Below are 26,818 nucleotides of genomic sequence, written 5' to 3'. Positions count from 1 at the left end.
TTGAAAAGTGGGAAAAAATTTCTTGTTTTAACATATTGTAAGAAGTAATGATATTACAAGAAATAACCTTATATATATAATATTCAAAATTCTTTGTGTCAAATTAATGAAGAGATATTATCATCCATAAAATGAATAGTATATCCAGGCAAGAAAGGTCTTACCATTGTGCATAAGACTTCAAACTTAGGAGAAAATTGAAAAAAAATCTTTTTCTTTGTAAACTTAAATCAAAGTGCATTTTTGTAACATATACAAGTCATTCCCAAGTTATATGAGGGAAGCAGTGTGAGAGGGAAAAGAAAGACAAAGAAAGAGAGATCAGGACAGAGAGAAAGAGACTCGAAAGAGACTCAGGATAATTTCAAAAGGTCAACATGTGAGTAGAAATATACAAATATTGAACAAAAAAAACCTAGATATAAAAATGTAAATTTGTGAAGAGGAAAATAGTAATGAGCTGCATTTGAGGACTCTGCAACATGGTGTTGGGAAGACAAGAAGTTAATAAACATAATGATGTAGAGGACTTATTGAGAAAGACAAAGATAATCTTACCAGATTAGCAGAAAAGCTATCTACATGTGATCATATAAGAAGATGCTAAGTGAAATAATCCCCAAGATAAGGACAAAAGGGTTTTTAAAAAATCTTTTTCATTGGAATTTATAAAATTCTCCGTGATTTTTTTTTGTTTCTTTTGTATGTTCTTTCCCCAAGGTATAACCCGTTTTCAGTGTAATTGATTGGAGTTCACTGCATCTTGCATACACATTTTTCTAACTTGGGGAAGGGAAAGGAAACAATAAAATGCTGAAACAAGGACATAAGTTGACCCATTGTACCAATGAGATGTACAAGACACTATGTTGAAAATGAAATTTACAACATGGAATGGGAGGGCAGGAAAGAAAGAGGTAGGGACATGGGACTGAAAGGATGGTAGGGGAAAACAAAGGAGGTGTTAAAGATGCTCAATAGGAAATGTACTCATTATATTACTCATGAAATTATAAACACTCTCTACAGAACCTTTACAATTAAAATATACATATATAATATACAATAGAGAAAACAGTTTAGGAAGAGGAGATAATATAATTAAGTGCAGATTAAATTGATAGAACCAAGATATAGAAGCAAAACTCCAGTATAAATTGTGATAACCATCACTTGTGACAGGAAATATACAGTAAAGTCTTACTCTTGAAGTAAAAATTCTATAATATAAACTATGACAAGAATAGATAATTACCATACTAGAGATTTAGATCACACCTTCTTTGTACTAATCAAACCTAGGTACTTAATCTTAAGTATGCTTATTTCTCCTACTATGTCTTTTATCCCTGAAGCCATGCAGAGAATATCTATTTGGCATTAATAAAAGGATATAACACTTTGGGGCAAAAATGCAACCTAGGAGCCCTGCACCAGAGGCCAAGATGGAGAAGACCTCCACAGCCACCATGACATTCCCCTTGGTACTGTGGTAGACAGGTAGAAAGGTGAGCCACACACTGCAGAACACCAGCATGCTGAAGGTCAGGAACTTGGCTTCATTGAAGGTGTCAGGCAGGTTCCTGGCCAGAAAAGCCACGCTGAAGCTGGCCAGGGCCAGAAAGCCCAGGTATCCCAGGACACAGTAGAAGGAAGTGAGGGAGCCTTTGTTGCACAGGATGATGATTTGGCCATGTTCAGAGTGTGCATCTGTGTCCACAAAGGGAGGAGAGGTTACCAGCCAGAGTCCACAGAAGTTCACCTGGATGAGTGTGCAGATGAGGATGATGAAGTTAGGAGCCCCTGATACCAGCAGCCACCTCATCCTTCTTCCTGGGGAAGTGGCCTTGAAGGCCAGAACCACAGTCACTGTTTTGGCCAACACTGTGGAAACAGCCACAGTGAACACAACTCCAAATGTGATCTGCTGCAGGATACAGGTGGCTGTTTTGGGTCGACCAAGAAAGAGCAAAGAACAGAGGAAACAGAAGATGAGGGAGATGAGCAAGATGTAACTGAGAGCCCGGTTATTTGCCTTGACAATGGCAGTGTCTTGGTGTTACACAAACATCCAAAGAACAGCAGCAGTTAGCAAAGAGAAGCAGAGAGACATGCAGGCCAGAACCATGCCCAAGGGATCTCCAAAAGCCAGGAAACTTGCAACTCTCAAGGAGCACTCTGTCCTCTGTGTGTTGGCATACTGATGATCTAGACATTTCACACATTGCTCCATATCTGGTGAGAAATGTACACAACCATTAGTTTTTTTTATTAACCGTTTGTTTCAAAGAATTTAGGAAATTTTTCTTTTAGGAGAAATTCTTAAATGTCATCATTTACTATCATAAAAATGTTTTTATATTTTTTCGCAAGCTATAACCACTTCCCATTTTTCCTTCTTCTTTATTCAGGCTTTTTTATTCAATAGTTTTTTATCTATGACTATCACACATATTGATAAAGTAATAGGTGGGTTATTGTTATATCTTATAAAAACTGTTTATGCTTTCTGTGATGCTAATTGTGTCGTGCAATTATATTAAAAGTTTAAATATACATTGCCTTATATGTTTCTGTAAGACATTAATTTTTACCCTTTAGTATATTATCCTTGATTTCCTCTCATTATTCTTGTCTTGAATATTCACTTTTGAAGTTGTAGGAACCAATTCATCACTCGTTGACCCTCTATGGTCATTCCTATTTCATAAACTGTTTCTAGTTGTAGGAACAAACTCATCACTCTTTGACCCTCTATAGTTATTCCTATTTCTGATTCTAGCTTACTGAGTCCTTGCCCTGTGGCATGAAGAGTTCTCAGCACTGACAAATAAAGATAAACAAGATCCAAGTTTTCTGTGGGAGTAAAATGTAAGTTTTAAGATTAATACTCTCCTTATTCCACTTATGTTTAATTATATGGTAGAGTTTAGACTTGTCCTAATGATTAGTGATATGAAGGATTCCTGGAGTAACTTTCCCTGCAATATACTGGAATATCTTTCTAAATACGTAATGCAAAACCATGTTCTGTCACATTGCCATTAGCGATACTACCACTTCTCAGAATTTAGTTATTAACAGAGAGAAGGAGAATGAGTTATGTGATCCTAATATACAGTTTTTTCATTGACTTGTTTTGATTGAAGATAACTAGGGAGAGATAAAGGATTTCTTTTTAAGAATGACTCACCTGTCCCATTAGCAATCTCATTTTCTGAACAAGGTATACAATCAAAGCAGCAGGCAGCCTTTCCCTCCTGAAGAGATTTTCGGAATCCAGGACCACAACTCTCACTGCAGACAGAGTGAGGGGTCTGAGGAAAGGCAAGGTGTGTCAGTAACTCTTAAGACACATACCAAACTCTACAACAATCCATAATTTTATAATGGAATATCTAAGTATAATGTTTAAACAGGTAAGTGCAGTTGATTTATTGAACTATGTTATAGATGTTATACTCCATGATTCGCAAAGGCTATGTGTTTCAATCTAGATTTCTAGCCTGTTGAATTACTGTAAGTTATGAGATTTTTAAAAAGTGGAAAGTAGTGGTGAGAAAGTAATTTGTAGTGTACAGCCCTATGGGATTTCCTTGAATTCCTGGCACAATATGCTTTCTCCTACTCACCTGTGACCTTAGAAAGAAAGAGCAAGGAGAAGACCTCCACTTTATAGCATTATGTGAGCTCTAAGGTCATAATAGTTTTTTCTTTGTTTTCTAGTGTTCATTAGGTAAAACTCTTCTCACAGTTGCCTTTAATGATTCCTCTAACCAAAGATGGTTAAGTAGCAGGCCAACTAACAATGGACGAATCTCCACAGAAGGGAGCAAAAGAAACTTTTCAGTCCCATAAATTAATTCCAGAGATACTTCATTGCAGTTTTAGATTCCAACTGAGAAAAATATATTTTACATCTTATGAAAATATTCCAAATTAACATGTAGAAACCCTTTGAGCTCTTTTGGTTCTGATCCTAGGGCTTGAAATCAAGTCTTGAGCACTGGACTTCAGCTATTTTGTCTCAAGGATAGCACTCCACTACCATAATCCCAGCTGTACCTCCAAATTTTTGGAAGTTCATTGGCACTATGAATCACAAAGTTTCCTATGTGAGCTGACTTTAATCTATGATCTTCCAATCTCAAGGTATTAGCCTCTAGGATTATAGGAGACCCTAGCTGGTACTCAGCCAGGTACAAACTAAAAGGGTGACTTTTGCTGATTTTTGCTTGCAAAATTATTAGGATCAGATCCAACTCACCTCTGTAGTTTCAATGGACCACTGTACCATATCTTCAGATAAAGAGAGTTGATTGCCATGTCGAGCATATGGAGAAAACTTTCCTACTTTCACCTCAAGTTCAAGACCCTCTGGAAAATTCCAAATATTCAGAATGTCATACTCTGGCTCCAATTTCCTTTGCTTGTCCCAAATTACTTGATTTCCAATAGGATTGTAAAACTGGTTGTTCTTCAGAAAAGTGTGCAGTTAAAAGGAGACATATCTTATGGTCATGTGTTCCAGAGTTAAGGAAGAAAGCAAAATATTAAAAGCTCCTGATTGCCTTTAATCTTTGATTCTGAATTCAAGAATAATAGAGGCAACTAGGGAAAAATCACAGAAGAAAATCTATGGAGGAATCAAAATCGTCTGTGAAAAAGTAATCTTTCCTGATCACGCAGGAAAAGAGGAGGATTTTCAGAAAAATCCACAACCACTCCTTTGTGTATTTCTATAGTTTGTGCTTGCTAAATATTTAATACCCAAAGTTGAATGAAACCCGATCACTCATGAAAAACATGGATAATTGTTTTCAGCAAGTTATCCTCTGCTATGACTGAAGAAACTCATAGGGAATAGCTGAATTCACAGATTTTAAAACACGAGCTATGAACATGTTGATATTATTCGTAACTACTGAGTTCATAAACAGGGTGCTAGTGGCTCAAGAATGTAATACCAGATGATCAGGAGGCTCAGATCAGAGGATCATGCTTTGAAGCAGGCTGGGGCAGAAAGTTCAGTGAAACAGTTGTATCCAATAAACTTCTCAGAAAAAGTCGGAAGTTTGCTGTCCTGAAGTGTTTGTGTGCTAGCCTTGAAGACAGACTCAGGGATATACCTAGGAAATATGTTCAATCCCCTGCACTGGCCAAAATTAATTTTAGAAGGATGGAATATATTTTATCCTTGTTACTGCCCTGTTGTTTTCTTCAGAGCATATCCCCCATATCCCCACATGTCTAGAATACATCAAAGATATTGAAACATAAAGAATTCATGGGGTTTGGAAAAACAACTGAAATATTTAATGTTGTAAATGTCATTATACAGTTGTTCAAATTTGCACTTCCAATAGATTTTCATAATAGAAAGGAAAAAGGAAAAAGCTTAAGAGTTGAAACAATTACTTCAAATACTGAAATATATAACCATTTATATTAGCAAGCAAGTGATATATGACATAGAGATATAAATATAGATGGTGTGTGTATGTGTGTGTATATATATATATGGTGTGTGTATATATATCTGTGTGTATATATACACACACCATATATATAAACAAAAACCCACATGTACACATACAGAAATATTTAATTTCATACAGTAAGAAATACCTCTAGCAAGTGACTTTGCTAATGTTTTGTGTACTGCAACATAGAAGAACTTACCTGAGTAGAGGAAGGCAGTTCTTCTTTTCTATTTCCCATTGTTTGAACTTGTGTTTGTTGAAGAAGTATCTCATGGAGAGCCTGGGCCACAGCATACACAGCATTGTATATATTGTAACTGTCTACAGACATAGTCATGTCAAAAATATGCCCAGGTAACCAATCCAAAGAGGCATCATGAGCACACTTGTCCCATGTTACACAGTCAGACACAGAATCAGAGCAATTAAAAGAGAGAAACCACAGCCTCGCAAGAAAAATGTCTTCTGGGTATTTAGAAGGCTTAGCTGTCTTGACAAAATCTTTGAATCCAGAAACATCTACATGATGGTGTGTAAAAATAAGAGGTACATGCAATGATCCTAACATGAAATATCTCCTTTTCAGGGTGAAATCCCATTGAGAGTTCATGATACAAACTTTCCCATGTATAATAATTTGTTCAATAAATACCATAAAAATCATCAGTGAATTATTATCACCATATATAATGAAGACACTTGCTGAAGATAGATTAATATAATGATTAACTTCTATGTGGTTATATATATCTTGGGTGGAGATCACTAGCTCATAGGCTACACAAACTCTGTTCTTGGCCATCTCTACTTTCAATTCAGCAAGAATCCTTGCCCCATTATCATCTTGTGTAGTCAGTAGTCCCACCCAGCTCCAGCTGAAGTGAAGCAGTAAGGAGACCATAGCAGTGGCTATTGATGAGTCTTTTGGGGCCATCTGATAGAGAGCAGGAAACTTATTATGGTCACTCAGGGCATGATCAAAAGGCCCAAAGGTAAACTAAAGGGAACGAAAATTGGATGTTCTATGAATGAGAAGATTGCCATGCATCACAATCTCAGTCTTGAAGTCTGTTAAGAACTAATTGAAGTAGATGGAAGGTAGGTTTTGTTTAGTTTTTGAAAAAATAATTTTTTGAATAATTGTATATTTGTAAAATGTTTTTTTGTTTTTGTCACTATTTCCTATCAACAATTCCCATTTGTAACCCCGCATACTCCCCAACTTTCTTAATTCCATTTTGATACATGCCCATTGAATATTATGTTGTATTCCTCCACCAATCCTCTTCCTATTCTTCTGTATTTTTCCCTTAAAACATACCCCACTCAGATAAGATATGCTTCACCTTTTCTGGTGTTCATTTTTTACACTGTCAGTACATCAGAAAATTTACACCATGGAGTTCCACCTCTACATATATCCTACATTAGTCTGATTGATTAAATATTTACATATATATATATATATATATATATAATATGTTTGTGTGCAGTTGCTATGTGACTATTCCACATTTATTTCATATAACATATACATATTTTGATGTAACTCTCACATTTGTGAGGATATGTCTATACTTTCTCATTCTGAGACTGATTTATTTCATTCTAAATATTATTTTCTCTCTGTGTGTATGTGTGTGTGTGGTTATATGTGAATGTGTGTTTACATATGAATGCCAGAACAGGGGCACACACACATACACTCTTGCACTTCCTTGGCCATTTTCAAGACTGGTTCTATACCAATGTAGTCACACATTCACCTTGTGCTCCTTAAAGGTTAATTGGAGACACAAGTTATCTGATTAGCTAGGATTACTTTTTTGTGCCATCAGTAACCTGTTCAACATAACTTCACACAGCAAAGTCCTCTTCCATTTCCTGATTTATTAAAGAAAATTATTTATAAAGATTGAAACAATAAATTATACAATTATTTGCTCAAATCTTTCACCTCTTTTTAAAAATATTTAAAATTATATTTCTGTATTGCCCAGTGAAGATGGCGGAGAAGCTGGAGGCTAAACAAGCTCTCACATAGAAATCAGGTTTAGTGTTCCAGTGAACAATCCTAGGCCAGAAAATTTCACCAAGTGTGCCATCACAGTACAGAGAGTTTGGCCAGAGAAGGAAAATCCAGGCAAGAAGAGAGATCTGAACATTTACCAGCAGCCGTGGCTGCAGCTGTGGTGGTGGTGGCAGTGGCAGTGACCATAGATGCCATACCTACAACACAGAGAGTCTGGAACAAAGGTGCCAGATACAGCAAGCAAGCAGATTCTACTCAACACCAGCAGGAACTGACAAAGAGCAGATGTCTTCATCCTGCAGATAACAGACCAGAAATGACCCTGGAACCAAGACTCCGGCATGAGTAGAACCCTGACATCATCACACCTTCTCATAGAGCAGAGGATGGAAGCCACCACTCCTTCCCCCACTACCGAGGGTTTCCTTCTTTGATACTGACAAAGGTCTGGCTGAGCAGCTAGCTCCAACTCAGGCCTTGGAAGAAAAGAAGAGTCATTTAGCAGGTCACAGGAAACTAACCTGAACTGCCAGGCTCAGCTCAATCCAGGGAAAAGTTACCCAGCCCAGGCAGAGAAAGCTCTGCGCGGGAGAAGTGGCTTTCTTCACTGGGTAAACAGAGCCAGAGGCTGCCCCTCCCTACAGCAGCCTAGACAATCAATTAACATTCAGTAAACATAAATGCTGAGACTGGATCCAATCTGAGCTCTGTGAGTGTCTCTGGAGCTAGCCCCTCAGGGAAAAGCTACAGTTTGCAGAATGGCCTCAACTCTACCCAGAACCTAGCCTCATCACAGCATCTCCAAACTAGAGGAAACAGCCATCTCCCTCTTTTGTGATACTCAAAGCAGATCTCCCTCCCACTGAACTAGCCAGGGAGGAGGATCACAAAATTCTGGGTAAAGCAGAGCATTTTCCTTCCTGCCCAAACAAACTGACTTAAAAACCAATCAAGCCACAGGAAAACCAAACACCACAAGCAGACCAGAGACTCCACCAAGAGACTGGTTACAGACACAAGGGAGATACAGGATCTATCCCGGCCCCCCCACCCAAATATCAAAGAACTCCTTTTTTGTACCTTTTTATTTTTTTTAATTTTTTAAATTTTTAATTTGAAAAACATTATTTTCTATTATTATTTTTCTTCATATAATTTTCTTTTAGGTGTATATGTGTGTGTGCTTTTCTTTTACCTCAACTGATATTTTGATGCTTTTTTCTTTCTTTCTTTCTCGTTCTCTTCACTTTTTCTTCTTTTTTTCTTTTGTCGGAGACTTAATTCCTGTTCCATTCATCCTCAGATATATACCCATCATTTTGGGAGACTTAATTCCTGTTCCGTTCATTCTCAGATATATACCCATAGTCGATAATTAGACCTTATCACCCATTGTGTACATACTTAATCCAGAAATTAATACTCAATTCAAAACCTCTTAGACTTAAATTCCTTAATATAAGTATTAAATCTTTATACCCATATAATATTTTAAATATTTTTATTTTTTAGTTTTTCATGTCTCCTTCCTATCCCTCCCCACCTCTCCATGGCTGTTCTTCCCTCAATATTATTTCTTTAAATTTTTAAGTGTTTCACTTTTTAATTTAAAATTTTTGTTTTTCCTTTTTTTCTTGTCTCTTTTTTTCTTTTTCTTATTTTTTTCTCTCTCTGTTATCATTCTCCCAATCCATTTACCTCTTTGAGATTAGGACTTGGTTAATTTTACTTTCCCTTTACATTTCCACATCCTTCTAATCCTATTTCCCCCCACACTTCTCCCTAAACCTAATTATTTCCGGTTTACCAAATTCTTCTTTGCTGTTCTTAAGCCATTAAGACATAGAAGTTATTCTTGAATAGATAGTATCTATTGATCTAGACTGTATCTTCAGACTTTTGACTGTGCAACTACAGGACTGTGGTTGATGCTTGCCTTAAAATAGTGTTCTAGCACAAAACTGATATTACTTTCATCCCAAATGGGTAGAACAAGCCAGAAAAACACAAGAAAAATGTCAAGTTCGGGTATTTCAACTATCACTCATGATAATCAGGGGACAGAACAGATCATGAATAATCTAGAGGAGAGTGCACCAAAAGCTCTACAAACACTACAGATAAAAATGGTAAATGAAAGGAGTCAAAACCTGCAAAGGACTCAGTGTGAGCATGATAGGGAGAGAGAGGAAGCAAACCAAAGATGAATGCAGGAATCTCATGAGCTTGAGGAAGCTACTCAAAGACTGATACAGGAATTGCATGAGCAGATTAAGAACCCTCAAAGAGATATAAAGGCATTTCTAAAGCAGGCTGAGATCAGTCAAAGGGATAGACAGGAATTGCTTGAGCAGGTTGAGAACAAAGACAAAGTCAGGAATAGCTTGAGCAGGCTGAGAACACTCATTGAGATCTACTGGAATTGTGTAAACATGAGGAAGCTAATCAAAGAGTAAGACAGGAATTGAGAGAGTAGGATGATAATACACAAAGATCAATAGAAGCATTCATGGAATCCATAAACAGAGAGATGAAAGAAGTCAGGAATACCACAAAGGGAATGCTGAATGGTGCCTGACAGAAGGACTGGGAATCCAAGGAAACCATGACCAATCAACTAAGTGATTTGAGAATAAACACTGAACACCAATTAAGGAAGTAAAGAAGTTCATCAAGATCTAAATCAAATCTCCAACAAAGAATTTGAAGCCATCAAAGCTGACTAATTAGAAGGAAAAAATAAAGTAGAAAGTCTTGACAGTAGGTTAGACCATGCAGAAGATTGAGTCTCGGGGATTGAAGTCAGCCTAGATATTATAGAGAAAGAACATACAACCATCCAAGACGAATCCAAGAAATATTATAGATCTCTTCATCATTTGGAAGACACCATCAGAAGGCCTAATCTGAGGATACTGGATGTAGAGGAGCGCTTAGAGACACAAGTGAATGGTCTAGGAAATTTGTTTAGCAGAGTGCTAATGGAAAACTTCCCAAACATGCAAAAAGATAGTCCTATTCAGATACAAGAAGCTTTCAAAACCCCAGATAGACAAATCCAGAACAGGACATCCCACCATCACATTATAATCCACACAGGATCAATTCAGACCAAGGAAAAGATCCTTAAAGCTGTCAAGGAGAAAAGATCAATCACCTATAAAGGGAAACCAATTAGAATCACCTCAGATTTCTCAACAGAGACAATTAAAGCAAGAAGAGCCTGGAATGATGTATGCCGTGCCCTAAAGACAAACAACTATCAACCAAGAATACTGTACCCAGCTAAACTCTCCTTCATAACTGACAGTCAAATAAAAGCCTTCCATAGAAAAGAAAAACAGGCCAGGTGCTGGTGGCTCACGCTTGTAATCCTAGCTACTCAGGAGGCTGAGATCTGAGGATCACAGTTCAAAGCCAGCCCGGGAAGGAGAGACCGTGAGACTCGTATCTCCAATAAACCACCAGAAAACCAGAAGTGGCTCTGTAGCTCAAGTGGTAGAGTGCTCGCCTTGAGCTGAAGAGCTGAGGGACAGTGCCCAGGCCCAGAGTTCAAGCCCCATGACCAAAAAAAAAAAAAAAAAAAAAAAAAAAAGAAAAAGAAAAAGGAAAAAAAAAAGAAAAGAAAAACGGAAATAATATATCTCCACCAATCCAGCACTACAAAAGTTTCTTAAAGATGTCCTACACATAGAAAAGCAATAAGACCACAATGAAGGCCAGGAAACCACACCCAAACTGAGAATCCAAGAACCATAGGAAGAACCCCGTTTTTGCAGCCCCCACGAAGGTGGATAACATGGCAGGAACTCCCAAATACCTTTCAGTCCTATCTCTCTACATTAACAGACTTAACTCTCCAATTAAGTGACATTGACTGTCTAGTTGGATTAAAAAGCAAGATCCTTCTATCTGCTGCCTTCCAGAGACACATCCTGCCCCAAAAAAACAAACACATTTTCAATGTGAAAGGCTGGAGCAAAATTTACCACAAAAATGGCACCCATAAACAGACAGGAGTTGCAATCCTAATATCAGATAAAAATAGAATTCAAATTAAAATTATTGAGAAGAGATAAATAAGGTCACTACATACTAATTAAGTGATCTATCCTTCAGGAGGATATGACAATTCTAAATCTCTATTTGCCAAACAAAGGAGCATCCAAATTTATCCAAGCAACACTACTTTCTCTTAAATCTCACGTAGATACAAAGACATTAATTGTTGGGGATGTTAACACACCACTTTTCCCACTAAATAGATCAAGTCGGCAAAAACTCAACAGAGAAAACTCAGATCTAAACAACTGTATGGATTAACTAGATTTAACAGACATCTACTGATTATTTCACCCAGAAGCATCAGAATACACGATTTTCTCAGCAGCACATGGAACATTTTCCAAAATAGACCACATTTTAGGTAACACAACAAACCTGTCCAAATTAAGAAACACTGAAGTTATACCTTGCATTCTCTCAGACCACAAGAGAATAAAATTAGAACTCAACACCAAAAGTTACCAAAAATTCCTGTAACATATGGAGGCTGCACAACACACTGTTGAACCACCAGTGGGTCATGGAAGAGATTAGAAAGGAAATTCAAATGTTCATGATATTAAACAAAAATGAACACACAAATTATCAACTCTTCTGGGACACAGCAAAGGCAGTACTCAGAGGCAAGTTTATACCTCTGTGTTCCTACATAAACAAATTGGAGAGATCTGAAACCAACAATTTAATGAGATATCTCAGCCTCCTTATAAAAGAGCAGCAAGATAAACCCCAATCTAGTAGACGGAAAGAAATAATTAGAATTAAATCAGAATTTAATGAATTAGAATCAAAAAAAACATAGAAAGTATCAACAAAACAAAGAGTTGATTTATTGAAACAATTAAAAAAAATTGACAGACCCTTACAAATCTTATCAGAAAATGAAGAGAACACACCCAAATAAATAAACTCAGAGATGAGAATGGAAACATCAACACAGAAACAACGAAGATTCAGAACATTATAAGGGACTTTATGCTAATAAGTTTGAGAACTTGGCAGAATGAACCTTTTCCAAGCAAATATTGACATGCCGAAACTAAACCAAGATGAGTTAAACTATCTTAACAGGCTCATATCAAGCATTGAAAGAGAAACAGCAATAAGAGACCTCCCATCTAAGAAAAACCCAGGACCAGCTAGTTTTATAGCAGAATTCTACAAGGGCTTCAAAGCAGAGCTCAGACCAATACTTCAACTCTTCAATGAAGTTGAAAAAGAATGTTCACTACCGAACTCATTCGATGAAGGCATAATAACACTTATCAAAAAACAAGGCAGGGCTTATTAAAGAAAGAGAACTATAGACTCATTTCTTTGATGAACACTGATTCAAAATTTCTCAACAAAACTTTGGCCAATCGACTTAAAAATTCATCCAAAAAATCATACAGCATGATCAAACAGGATTCATTTCAGGGATGTAAAGTTGGTTCAATATTCGCAAATCAATTAAAATAATTCATCAATCAAGAAGAGCAAAGATAAGAACAACATGGTTATCTCAATAGATTCAGAAAAAGTATTTGACAAGATCAAACACCCCTTTATGATGAAGGCTTTGGAAAAATTAGGAATCCATGGAACAATCCCAAATAAAATAAAGGCTGTATATGACAAACCTATAGCCAGCATTATACTCAGTGGTGAAAAACTAAAGTCATTTCCACTAAACTCAGGAATGAGACAAGGATGTGCACTCTCTCAACTGCTTTTTGATCTAGTATTAGAATGTCTAACTACAGCAATAAGACAAGATGCAAACATAATGAGGATCCAAATAAGGAAAGAAGACATAAACTCTCACTCTTTGCAGATGACATGATCTTGTATTTAAAGAATCCCATGAACTCCACTCCCAAATTACTCAAGCTGATTCAAAACTTTGGCAAAGTACAGGGTACAAAATTAAACCTCAAAAATCAATAGATTTTCTGTATGCCAACAATGAGAAAATGCGGCTGAGATTAGGAAAGCAACTCCATTAGTAATAGCCCCACAAAAAATAAAATACCTAGGAATTAACTTAACCAAAGAAGTGAAGGACCTCTATGACAAAAACTTTAAAAACTTGAAAAAGAGAACTTAGAAAGTGGCAAAAACTCCCATACTATTGGATTGAAAAGATCAACATCGGGAAAATGGCAATACTTCCCAACGCTATCTACAAATTCAATGCGATACCTATCAAAATTTCAACCTCATTCTTCAAGGAATAGAAGAGGCAATCCAAAAATTCATATGGAATTTTCTTAATAGAGACCCAGAAACACAACAAATCAACGAAACGTTGGACAAATTGAATTGCAAGAAATTGCAGAGCTTCTGCATGACAAAGGACATAGCTAGCAAGATCAATAGAAAGCAAACAGATTGGGAGAAGATCTTCACTAGCCATACAATGGACAAGGGACTCATATCTTCAAAGAAACAACTGACCAATAAATAAGTGATCTAAAGACTTAAAGAGAAGCTGCTCTGAAGAAGAAAGAAGGATGGCCAATAGACACATGAAGAAATGCTCAACCGCTCTAGCCATAAAATAAATGCAATTCAAAACAACATTGAGATACTACCTCACCCCATTTAGAATGGCCATAACAAAGAACTCTAATAACAACAAATGCTGGAGGGGATGTGGACAGAAGGGAACCTTACTGCATTGTTGGTGGGAGTATAAACTTGTTCAACCACTTTGGAAAGCAATCTGGAGGTTCTTCAAAAGACCCCACATAGAGCTCCCCTATGATCCAACAATCCCACTTTTGGGCATTTACCCAAATGATCACAAGCAAGACCACACTAAAACTACCAGCACAACTATATTTATGGCAGCATTATTTATCACAGCTAAGATTGAACCAATCCAGATCCTCCTCAGTAGGTGAATGGATCAAGAAAATGTGTTTATATACACAATGGAATTCTTTGCCTCCATCAGAAAGAATGACATTGCCCCATTTGTTAGGAAATGGAAAGACTTGGAAAAAATTTTATTAAGTGAAGTAAACCAGGACCCAAGAAACATAGGTCCAATAGTTTGCCTTATTTGCCATAACCAGTGTATGTCTCAGGCAAGCAGAAAATGTCAGATAAGTTGATGTTAGAGAAATGAACCCCAAGATAAGTATTCAAATTTTTTTCTTTCATATATTGTTTCTAACATATTTATAACATGATTTCTTTGTTGCTTTGTATGTCCCTCCCCCACGGTATAACCCCTGCTTTCATTGTATTTGATGTTGGTATAATGTGTGGAGAGGAAGGGAAAAAACAAATTGTTTAAATAGGGATATAGGTGGACCCATTACAACAATGAGATATTCAAGTCGTTATGTCAAAAAACGAACTTTACAAATTTGGTGGTGGGGGGAACGGGTAAGGGGAGGCACGGGGTGTATGAGAATGGATAGAAAGGAGAAACAAAGGAGGAGGCAACAATGCTTGATAAGAAATGTACTCGTTATCTTGCCCATGTAATTGTAACTCTTCTGTACAGTATTTTCACAATAAAAATTATATTTCTAATTACCATTAATTACAATTTGATATCACAAAATTTTATTTATTTGTGAATTCAGTCTCTTTCTCTCATTCTCTTCTAACACCTGAAATGACATGAATTCAGACATTTTTATATCCTTGCACACCTTCTACCCTCACCTGTGGAAATCTGTAGAGTCCCAGCAATGCGCCAATCTGGTCAGATGTTATTCCTGAGGGTCCTGTAAGTACTGCTATAGAACTGCTTCCTCTCATGCAGGAATAGTTTGGAATCTTATATTTCCCAAAAAGACAAATGAAGGGATTCTTAAACATTGTCCAAGCATTGAAGTGAACATCATAGACATCAAATCCCAGAGTCAGGTTATGTAAAAGATCAGGGTTTTTGTTGATCTCCTCAACAGCAAAAGCCAAGGCCAAAACATACTGATAGTTCTTGAAGATAAACCTGCACAGTGATCAAAGAAATTTTGAAGCAGTATTTCATTTCTTAACACTTCAATATATTAAATTCTTGCTTCTTTATCTAGGAATAAGTTAAAATATTACCCAAAATAGAATGAAACATAAATGTAGTCTCTTATGCTTACATATAGAATTTATATCTAATGTATTTATAAGATGAGTCCTTTGTTGCTTTGTATGTCCCTCCCCCACGGCATAAGCCCTCCTTTCACTGTATTTGATGTTGGCATAATTTGTGGAGGGGAAGGAAAAAACAAATTGTTTAAATAGGGATAAAGGTGGACTCAATGCAACAATGAGATGTACAAGCCGTTATGTCAAAAAACGAACTTTACAACTTAGGCGGGGGGGGGGAGGTTATTGGTAGTTGGGGGGGTGGAGATGGGAAGGGATGTGAAGGGGAAAACAAAGAGGAGGCAACAATGCTTGATAAGAAATGTACTCATTATTTTGCCCGTGTAATTGTAAGTCCTCTATATGGTATTTTCACAATTAAGAAAAAAGGAAAGAAGTACTAGAGTAAGTTTTTCGGGCAACAAAAGAGAAACATTAAAAAACAGGAATAATATACGTGAATGTATAAACTCCTTCCTGTCAACACAAAGTTGAGTAGAGCAAAATGAGTCACAGAAAATAAACTTATAGAAGCTAAGCAATTCATTGATGAGACTTCAGCAGTTATTTGAAGAGAGAGATAAGAAAAGAAATTTGATATTTTCTGGGATACATTGTGAAAGAATACCTAAAATATCAACTTCTTTGGCACACAACCAAAGAAGATCTCAGAAGACAGTTCATGTCTGTAAACACATTCATCAACAAATTAGAAAAATCTCAAAGCAATACCTCAATTATGCACCTCAAAGCAGACATGACACTTCCAAGTAGATGGTAGCATAATCACATGTAAACTCCTTATATGTATCTAACAAAACAGCTATTTAGATTCCCTTCATCCACTTTACCTCATGAGAGCCCAAATGATCAAACATTAAAGAGGTAGGCACTCATTCAAGTACATAAGAAATCTCACAACAGAAACACAAGAGCAGAATACAAAAAGACAGCATGCAGACCACTGCTGAGTGGCTGCAAACATTGCTCCTAGCCTGCTCAGGCAGCCCAGGGAGACCCAGAAGGACATGAAGTGCCACCCATCAAACTTAAACAGAGAACCATGTAATACTGACAAAATCACACAGCAAAACAGTAACCCTAGAAACACCAGGATAGAAAGAAGGTCAGACTTACAAATCAGCTTGCAGACTCTCATGGAGTTGCTGCTGCTACTGAGACACAACATAAAGGAAGAGAGAGACAGCACAGAACAAGGGTAGGGGAAAACAGAAAGAGTAGACTGATAATGCCACATCCAGACACAGAGGCCCCTCAATAAGACTCATGCTGCCCAGCTCAAAACTGGCTCCAGAATCTGTTTGTGTCTCCCCAGGGACTGCTTCCTTGGAGGAAGTGTTCTAAGTGGTCACCTAAATTAATCATAAAAATGAATGCAATTGAAATGGCAACAAAGCCTCCAATTCAGGAAAAGCCCAGGACCAGATGGATTCATAGAAGGAGTCTTTAAGTTTTCAAATAGGAACTCAATCCCTTGTTTCTCAAACTCTTCAATGAAACAGAAAGGGAAAGTTCACTACCAATTTTTTTCTATGAAACCAACATAACACTCATTCCCAAACCAGATAGGAACCCATCAATAAAAGTGAACTATAGACCCATTTCTCCGATAGACGTTCATGTAAAACATCTCAACAAAATTCGGGCCAACCAATTTCAATAAGTAATAAAAAAAATCTCATATCTTATGTTCAAACTGATTCATTCCAGGATTGCTAACCTGGTTTCATATACACAAGTCAATTAATGTAATTCAACACAGCAACAGAAGTAAAGATGAGAAGCACATGATATTTTCAATATATTCAGAAAAATGATTTGAGAAGATTCAACACCACTTCATCAAAAAATGTCTAGAGAAGCTAAGAATCCATGGAAATTTCCTCAACATAATAAAGGCTATCTTGGACAAACCACTAGCCAGCATTATACTTCAAAGGAAAATTTAAAGCCATCCCTCTAAATTCAGAACACAAGGATGCCTTCTCTCTCCATTCCTATTGAACATAATGCTGAGATATCTGGGAAGAGAAATAAGGCAAAAGAAACACATAAATGGGGTCCAAATAAGGAAGACGAAGTAAAGGAATCCCTCTTAATGAGCAATAGGATCCTGTACTTAAAGAATGATATAGAATTCCTCACCCCAAGCTACTTGAGTTGATTCAAACTGTGGCAAAGGAACAAGTTATAAAATATAACAACAAAATTCCATAGCATTCATCTGTTCCAAAAATGAAAAGAATAATACTGAAATCAAGAAAGAAACACAATTTGTAATAGCCTCATAAAATACTTAGGAATTAACCAAAGATAGGAAGGATCTATATTGTGAAAAAAATTAAATTCTTATAAAGACATTGATGCTGACTTAAGGAAATGGAAAAACACTCCATGCTCCTGGTTTGGAAAAATTAACATCATAAAAATGGCAATTCTGCCCAGAGCAATATACAAATTCATTGCAATACCAATAAAAATATCTGTAACTTTCTTCTAAGAAATAGAGAAATCAATCAATATATTCATATGGAGTAATAAAGATCATGAAGAGCAAAAAAAAATCCTTAGCAGGAGGAACAGAGCTGGAGGAATATCAATACCAAAGTTGAAGCATTATTACAAAGCCATAGTAATAAAAACATCTTGGTACTGGCAAACAATAGGCCTGAAACCCAATCAAACACAACAGAAGACACAGAAACAATCTCACAAGCATATAGCCACTTAATATTTGATAAGAGACCCAAAAAGACAGCTTTCAAGAAAGATAGCCTTTTACACACACACAGTGCTGGCAAAATTGGCTATCTACATGCAGAAAACAGAGGCTTTATACACATATATCACATTGTACCAGAATCAACTCTAAATGGATCACATAGCTTAATGTAAGGCCAGACACTGTGAAAATATTACTGGAAGTGCTAGGGAAACACCTAAGCCTTCTAGCTACAGAGTAAAACATTCTAAACAAAGATATATAATCACAAAAAAAAATCAAAGAAAAACTGGATAAATAGGACTGTATTGAACTGAATAGATTCTGAGTAGCAAGGGACATCGCTAGGAAGTTATATGAACAGACCACAGAATGGTAGAAAATCTTGACTAGCTATACATCAGATATACAGAAATTTTTTTTTGGTCGGTCGTGGGGCTTGAACTCTGGGCTTGGGCGCTGTTCCTGCGCTCTTCAGCTCAAGGCGAGCACTCTACCACTTGAGCTTCAGCGCCACTGCTATGCAACAGATAAAGAGGTCATATCTAGCATATACCTAGAGGTAAAATTTAGCAAGACAGAAGGAAACTCCCAAACTCAACAACCCAATCAGTAAAAGGACCAAAGGACTTAGAAATACTTTTCAGGAAGAAAATAATGGTCAATAGATACATGAAGCAGTGTGTTCAACACCTCAGGAAACATTACATTTGTCTTTCATTTGTTTCTGCTGTTGTTTATTCCCAATGGTCACAGTTTTTTATTTCTATATCCTTTTTCTTCTATATAAGCTTATCTGATTTGTGAAGGGAAGGGGAATTAGAGAAACAGAGTGAATCATTGCAACAGTGATACTCACTAGACATTATGTTGGAATTAGAACTTTCAACTTGGGGAGGAGGGAAGTTGACGGAGGGAAAGTGTGGAAACCAGGGAGAGGGTATCACTGTTTAAAAAGAAATGTACTCTTTACTTTACATATGTACCTATAACCCATCTTTGCATCATCTTTCCAATAAAATAAAATTTAAAACGAAGAAATGAAATTCACAATAACATTAGGATTCTACCTAGTCTAGTTACAATAGCCATTATCAGGAAAACACACAATAACAAAAGTTGGCTGAGATGTGGACCAAAGGGAACCCAATTACAATTTTTGTGGGAATGTTATTTGTTCAACCACTCTGGAAAGCAAAATGGACATTCCTTAAAAGACTAACTATAGAACTTCCCTATTACCCACCATTTCCACTTGTTGGCATTTATCTGATGGATCACAAACCAGGCCACTCTAAAGCCCCCTCCCCTAAAGAAACATGTTAAGGCAACATTGTTTACCAAAGCCATGATATGGAATCATCCCTGATATCTCTCAGTGGATGAATAAACAAGAAAACATGGTATTTTTGTGTACACACACACACACATACACAATGGTAATATGCTTATCTGTCAGAACGATACCTTAACTTGCTTAAGTAAATGAAAACATTGGAAAAATTATATTAAGCAAAGTAAAAAATATAGCTTGCATTGTTTCCCTAATTCATGGTAACTAGAATGTCCCTATAAATCTATAAGTAAACAAACTAAAATCAATAAACATTATTATACATATTTATGCCAGGACATGATAATTTATATAGGGCCCAAGACATTAATATATGGAGGCAAGGGAGACTATGCATAAGAGTGGTGGAAAAAGGCTAAATGGGTATTTAAACATGACTATATAAAATAATATTCTATGAAATGAACTCCAAACAAAGGAAACAGAAGCTATTTTTTATTTTCAATTGTTGCTGTTTCGTTCTCTTTACCTTTTGTTTGATAGTTTGTATTTTAGAGAATAAGGGAGAATACATAAAATATTGCACAAATATGAACTAAAACAACAGTAATTTTCACTAGACACTGTAGAAAATGAACTGGATATGTGATGGATGGGAATGGTAGGGAAAGACAGGGAGAAACTGATGAAAGAACAGATATGATTCAAAAGGAATTGTACTCATTACTCATGTACCTGTAGCCCCTCTGCATATCAACTCTACAATAAAAATAATATATGACAAATACATTATGAAACCAATAAATAAAATAAACAGGCCCTTCACAAGCAATTAAAAGTGTGGGATGAGGTTAAGTTGGAAGTGCTGGGTGATAATATTAAAAGGAGGGATATTGATCAAGAAGCACTATATAGGTCAATGGTTTTGTAGAATTGCAACAACGTTGTACAACTACATGAAGAAAATCATAGTTAAAAATGCATTAAGTTTTCTGGTAAGTGTGACTATACCCGTGAGATAAGTATGTCCTAACATTGGGATTATACAATGAAGATACACTAATATTACCACCACAATTACGTGTATTGCAGCCTTATTTACTATAGCCAAGATATGGAAGCAGCCCAGATGTTCCCTCAATGCACAAGTGGAACAGGAAAATGTAGTCTATATATAAAATGTAATTCTTCTCAACCAATATAACGAATGGCATTAAAGCATTCAGAAAGAAATGGAAAGACTTAGAGAGGACTACAATAAGTCAAGTAAAGCAGACACAGAGAACCATAAATTGTATGATGTCATATATTAGTAGGAACTGGAACATGTCTGGGTGGCACCCAACCATTTATAATTGAATTAACTGAGCTATAATTGAATCTATAGAAAACACAAATAGTAAAATTTTTAGAAAGATAGAGACAGTCCAAGACATGAATACTTGGAATAACTGTTCAAGGTATATGTATATATAAAGTGTACATTCATTATTAATGTCAAAAAGTTAATATATAATCCAAAATTATTCAAGCACCATGACCAATAAAAAATAAAGGGAAAGGAGGGAGTGGGATTGGAGGTAAAGGTGCAAATTTTAAAGAGGGTTACATGGTTCAAGGAACACTATACTCATAAACTGATTTGTTGAATGGCAACACTTTGTACTACTACCAAAAGAAAATAAAATTTTAGAAATATGTAAAACTTACTGCTGAGAGTGATTATACAAGTGAGTGGAGAAGGTTCTAACAAGGTAAATGTGGTAAACAAATATTACACATAATTTTTAGGAAGTGAAAAAATTAATAACATATCCAATAATTTCCATAGAACAATGTAAATTTAAATATTCAAGATACAAATTATGAGAGGAATTCAATATAGTTGCCATTTCATTTCTTTGACTTTAATATATTATCTTAAAATATGTTTTATATTTTTATTGTTAAGATACTGATAGAGGTGTTAAAGTTACATGAGTAAGGTAAAGATTACATTTTCTACTGAGCATTAAAATAATTTTTATTTTAATTTTATTGCAAGGTAATGTACAGAGGAGGTACAGTTTCATAAGTAAGGTAGTGAGTATATTTGTTGTCTAATTTGTTACCCCTTCTCATGTTAAAATATTAAATGAAAAAGTTTCATTAAATTTAAATGAAAAGGTTTCATTTCAACATGTCTCTACATTCACTTATGAATTTGATCATAGCCCTCTACTACTTGTGTGTGTGTTTTCTTTTTTTCTCCTTATCATTACAGGTAGTTATCATTCCAAAACAGATTGTTTTCATCTATTTTAAGTTCCACAAGTACCACAAAATCTGTAGCAGACAAATAAATCAAATAATCCAAAAGTCCAAAAGTTACTGCTATTGAACTCAAGAAACAATGAAGTCTCTAAAAACGAGGAAGCATAGAAGAAGATTCAGTAAACCTGGAGTAGAAGTTACATAATGGAAACAGTGGGACATGATCTGTCAATGACTGGGAATGGAAATGCAGTACATTCTACCAGTAAGAGTTAGAATGGCTGAATGAATAAAACCTCCAGTCCAAAGGAAATGTGGATTCCAAGAAATTCAATTCCCTTTCAATGAATGGCCTTCAGTAAGAGTAAGTAAATAATGTAAGCCAGACCCAGAAAAACAGAAGTTTCATGGTTTCTCTGAGCGAATAGCTAGAATGTCCTATAAATCTACAGGTAAATGAAAAAGGGTAAAAAAGAAAAAGAAAACAACAACAAAAACCTTTCACGTCATAAATTATACAGGTCGCTTGGCATTCCTCACAGTGAGAACAAGGGGAATGTACTCTGGAGAGAAACACACAGATGTAATACCTATGTGCATCTGATCATAAAAAATAATGTTTGTCAAAAAAAGAACTCCAGGAAATGGGAACAAGAGAGATCTTTATTATGGTTTTTGTGGGCATGGAGTCACAGAAATGGTAGAACAAATGGTGAACAAATACAGCAGTGGTACTCATTAGACACTATGTTGAAAATAAGCCATAGAGCTGGAGTGTGAGGAGGGGAGAGAAAAATAGGGACAGAGAGGCTGATACTGTTTGAAAAGAAATGTTCTCTTCATCTTACTTATGTAACTGTAACCTCTCTGTACATCATCTTTATAATAACAATAAACAATACATCAAACAGAAAAAGGAGTGGAAGAAGGTAGTCCATGCAAATGAAAAGGAAAAGAATGCAGAAGTATCCTTATCATATCACATCAAACAGATTTTAATCAAAACAACCAAATGTACAAAGTTTGTAATGCAATGATGAAACAATCAGATCTACCAGATAACAGAACAATTGTAAAATTATACTAACTCATGATCAAAGCAGTTAATTCTATATAAGCAGACTTTGAGCTAATCCTCCATACAATAATAGCTGAAGATTTCCTAGAGAGACATTTAGACCAAGTAAACAGGTAGGTATCAAAATTAAATTTCAACCTTGGTTAGATGAGCCATATATCCACCTACAAAATGTTTCACCCAATGTCTGAATAATCCATCTCTCATCAACATATTGACCATTCTCCAGGAGAGATGGGATACAATACAAAACAGCCAGATTTTAAAAGTATGAAAAGCAAATTGAACACACCTACAAACCACACTGTGGTAAGGCTAGAAATTAACAAGGAAAACACAGTAAGAAAATATGCCCATAACATAGAAATGAAATGACTTGTTTCTCGCATTTAATTTAATAAAAAGCATTCAATATAATTAAATGATTAATACATATTAAATGATGAGTTTTTCAAAGCATCTGTCAAGAAGTTTACTGAACTTGAAAGAATATCAGAATCTATACATATAAAAAGAGCAATGAAATGAAATTGTAAAAACCTTCATTGAAATCAGGAATAGAGATGCTACCCTAGAGAACATATGTGACATCTCAAGGAGCTAGAAAAATAAAACCAAAATTAGTAGAAGGAATGAAATAATGAAAATGAAAAAGAACTAGAGACTAAAAGCCATATACAGGAGACTAGAAACAATCAATATAGCCAAAAAGAGGTACTACAAAAACAACAGGGTGATAAAATTGAAGTAAAGCAACAAAAAATTCCACATATTGAAATACACTTCCAATTGTTCTGGATGCCAGAATCACTATAGTGAAAGTACCTATACTAGTGCAAAACCATGTACAGAAGATTCAATACAATTGATTCAATTCAAAATTGCTGAGGAAGATTCAATTCAAAATTGCTGAGGAAGAACAAATGCAATAGTGATGTACACAAGATAATATTGGAACTGATCTATATAGCTTGGTGGGGGGTTTCGGGAAAGGTGAAAATGGGAAAAATTTGACGAAAGGGGTAACAAAGATGGCAATAAATGTACTCATTGCATTACTGATGTAAGTAAAACCTCCATGTACATCACCTTGAGAATAATATATAAATGAAAAAATAAAAATATTCTGAGACTAGTCATATTAAATGAGAATTTCTTTATTTCCTTCACAGAAATAAAAAGGGCAAAACAAACTATTATGAAAAGGAACCTGCAATTAGCCGGTGCTATCTTAATACAAAAAAAACCTGAAAAAATCCAACCAAGGAACAGAAACTTGTGATGAAATGTACTCATTACCTTTCTAAAATAACTGTAACCCCTCTGTACAATATCTTTAAAAAAATCTATTAAAAATCTAAAGAAATTAGAAATAGAAATCACGACAGAAATAGCATATTCAATTAATTGGGCAATCAGGACACCCATTAAATATTCATTAAACCACAGAAAACTTGCACTTTTGGTAATGGCATATAAAAATTACAGTTTGCAGATCTTTAAGAAATTAAAACTATTTCTACTGGTGGCTTATACCTGAAATCTTAACTGAAGAAGAAGATGACAGCTAAAGATCCTGAGTAAAAGCAAACTGTCAGAGAAAAGTCCATGCCATATTTTAGCTCCAGTCAAGCAACAAAAAGCTGCAAGTGGAGGTGTAGCTCAAGTGGTATACTGTCAGTTTTGAGATAAAAATTCATGCAAGAGTCAAAATAAGTCAATCACTAGTGGCTTATTCCTAGCTACCTCAGAAAAGTGAAACTGAGTAGAAGAAATTAGGTATATGGGAAGGAAAAATGATGTGTGACATATACGGAAATGTTCATAAACATGAGACTGAATATTATCAAAATATGTGATATGAAGTGTGGAACTACAACATGGACCAAATACTTGGCACAAGCACCCTATTTTTATCAAAATTGGCAAGCATCAGCTAACCTCAATGGGCATAGACATGAGTCAAATCTCTCACCTACTGATGTCTAACTGCAGTGCACTATTTGTCTACAAGAAAACCTTAGTCAATAAATTCTATGTGGAGTCAATAGCATACAAAAAATGCTACTAAGCTAGACCAGACTTTCCTTGTATCTAGGCTTAGCAGAGAAACATCCATGGGCTAAAACCATATTTCTCTACTTCTCTATATTAGCACCTTAACAGAAGTGCTTAAATATATTGTGGAAAATTAAAAAAATGTAACTCAGCAAAACATGGTTAAATAGTGTGGAATATAAAGAATAAGGGAAGCCAGACACTAGTGCTTCACACCTTTATTCTCAACTACTAATAAGGCTGAGGATCATGTTTTCAAGGCAGCCTGGGCATGGATATCTGTGAGTCTCTTATCTCCATTTAACTACGAAAAGATGCCAGAAGTGGAGCTGTGCCTCAAACGTTAGAGGACTAGCCTTCAACAAAATTGTTCAGGAACAGCCCACAGGCCCTGAGTTCCCAGTACCAGCATGAAAGTAAGAAAGATAAACATATCAGTGACATATAAAATGAATCCATGTATCTTCTATAGCACAGAAGAGAGTAATTCCTATCCTGAGATCTGTGCTCTCAATTTTGGACAGCTGCCTCTGGATATAGTTTTCATACCAGCACTTAGAAACCAATGCCAATGATAAAGACAATAATATATATTTTGCAATAAAAATCAGATAGTTTGAGAGAATTCCTTGAAGTTCTGTGCAATCATTTTTCTTTTCTTTTCTGTTTCTTTTAGTATACCATTTATTAGTGAGATTCTGAGTTACAGATCAAAAACTTTAAGAATATGCATGTGCACAAGTGGAAAGAACCAATCTTGGGAACATAAAATTCTCCCACAAAGAAACTTTCATAACGCTGAGATGTCTGGTAACCCTGGGTTTTGGAGCATAACTGACATGAAACAATACCAAAAAACATAGTTTGGAACAATAACTGCTTGTATAGATTAAGAATGTGTGACTGTATAAGTGTGTGTGTACAGAAGTATGTGTGTTTGTGCTTGTACTAGGGCATGAAATCAGTGCCTGGCCACTGTTGTGCTTTTGGCACAGCTAGAACACTGTTACATGAGCCACAACTTAATTTCCAGCTTCTGGCTAGTTAATTGGAGATAAAGATCATAAGATTTTCTTGCGTAGCTGGCTTCAAACCTCCATCCTCAGATATCTGCCCTATGAGTGTTTGGAATTATAGGAATGAACTGCCATAAGAAATTTTATCAACATTCTCAAAATATGTATGTATTACTGGCCTAGCAGTAAGCAAATGGAGTGGCAGCCTTTGAATACAGAACAATGCCAGTGACTCAGGTTGATAATAATAACATTACTTCATTTTCCACAGTGACAGCTGAAATGGAGGAGATACAGGTATGCTGGAGAAAAGTAAAGAGCTTACAGATATGAAAATGAGAAACTACTTGGAAGGAAATGGAGCCCTCTCCTGCCAGCAGGCAGAAAATCAGTCAATAAGAGATGCAAGGCAAAATAATGAAACTAACCTGGAGCAATAAGGATGGAGGGCAGTATAGGGGAGGCAGAGATGATTGATGTGCACACCCGGAGTTCGCTCATCCATGGAATGTGCTCAGAATAAAATAGTAATAGAGATAAAATCTGAAATTACTTACAACTTGTTGTCTTCTTGCCTGACAGCATGGCTGTTACTGTGATCTATTCCCAAAGTGTACATGGGGAAAATCCCAGTTATCATCACATCTCCATCCATGTGTGCTCGCTGCTTCATTGTAGAAAAGCAGGTAGTGTCAGCCAAGGACCTGACAGGG

The 26,818-nt window shown here is 35.9% G+C and overlaps 1 protein-coding gene across 1 annotated transcript; it reads right to left on the bottom strand.

The window, feature by feature from the left end:
- Positions 1-1,312: 1,312 nt before the first annotated feature.
- LOC138813691 (vomeronasal type-2 receptor 116-like) lies at positions 1,313-26,778 on the bottom strand. Its single transcript, XM_070002077.1, is given in 8 exon segments — positions 1,313-2,235; positions 3,194-3,317; positions 4,268-4,489; positions 5,603-5,632; positions 5,707-5,984; positions 7,653-7,728; positions 15,244-15,532; positions 26,663-26,778. Coding segments are annotated over 8 exon segments (2,058 nt in total).
- Positions 26,779-26,818: the final 40 nt, after the last annotated feature.

This window comes from Dipodomys merriami, unplaced genomic scaffold, assembly GCF_024711535.1.
Source record: "Dipodomys merriami isolate MVZ:Mamm:240054 unplaced genomic scaffold, mDipMer1.0.p SCAF_6, whole genome shotgun sequence".
In the NCBI taxonomy this organism is placed as follows: Eukaryota; Metazoa; Chordata; class Mammalia; order Rodentia; family Heteromyidae; genus Dipodomys; species Dipodomys merriami.
Note: the sequence above shows the minus strand (reverse complement) of the source record. Positions and strands in the feature narration are given on the sequence as shown.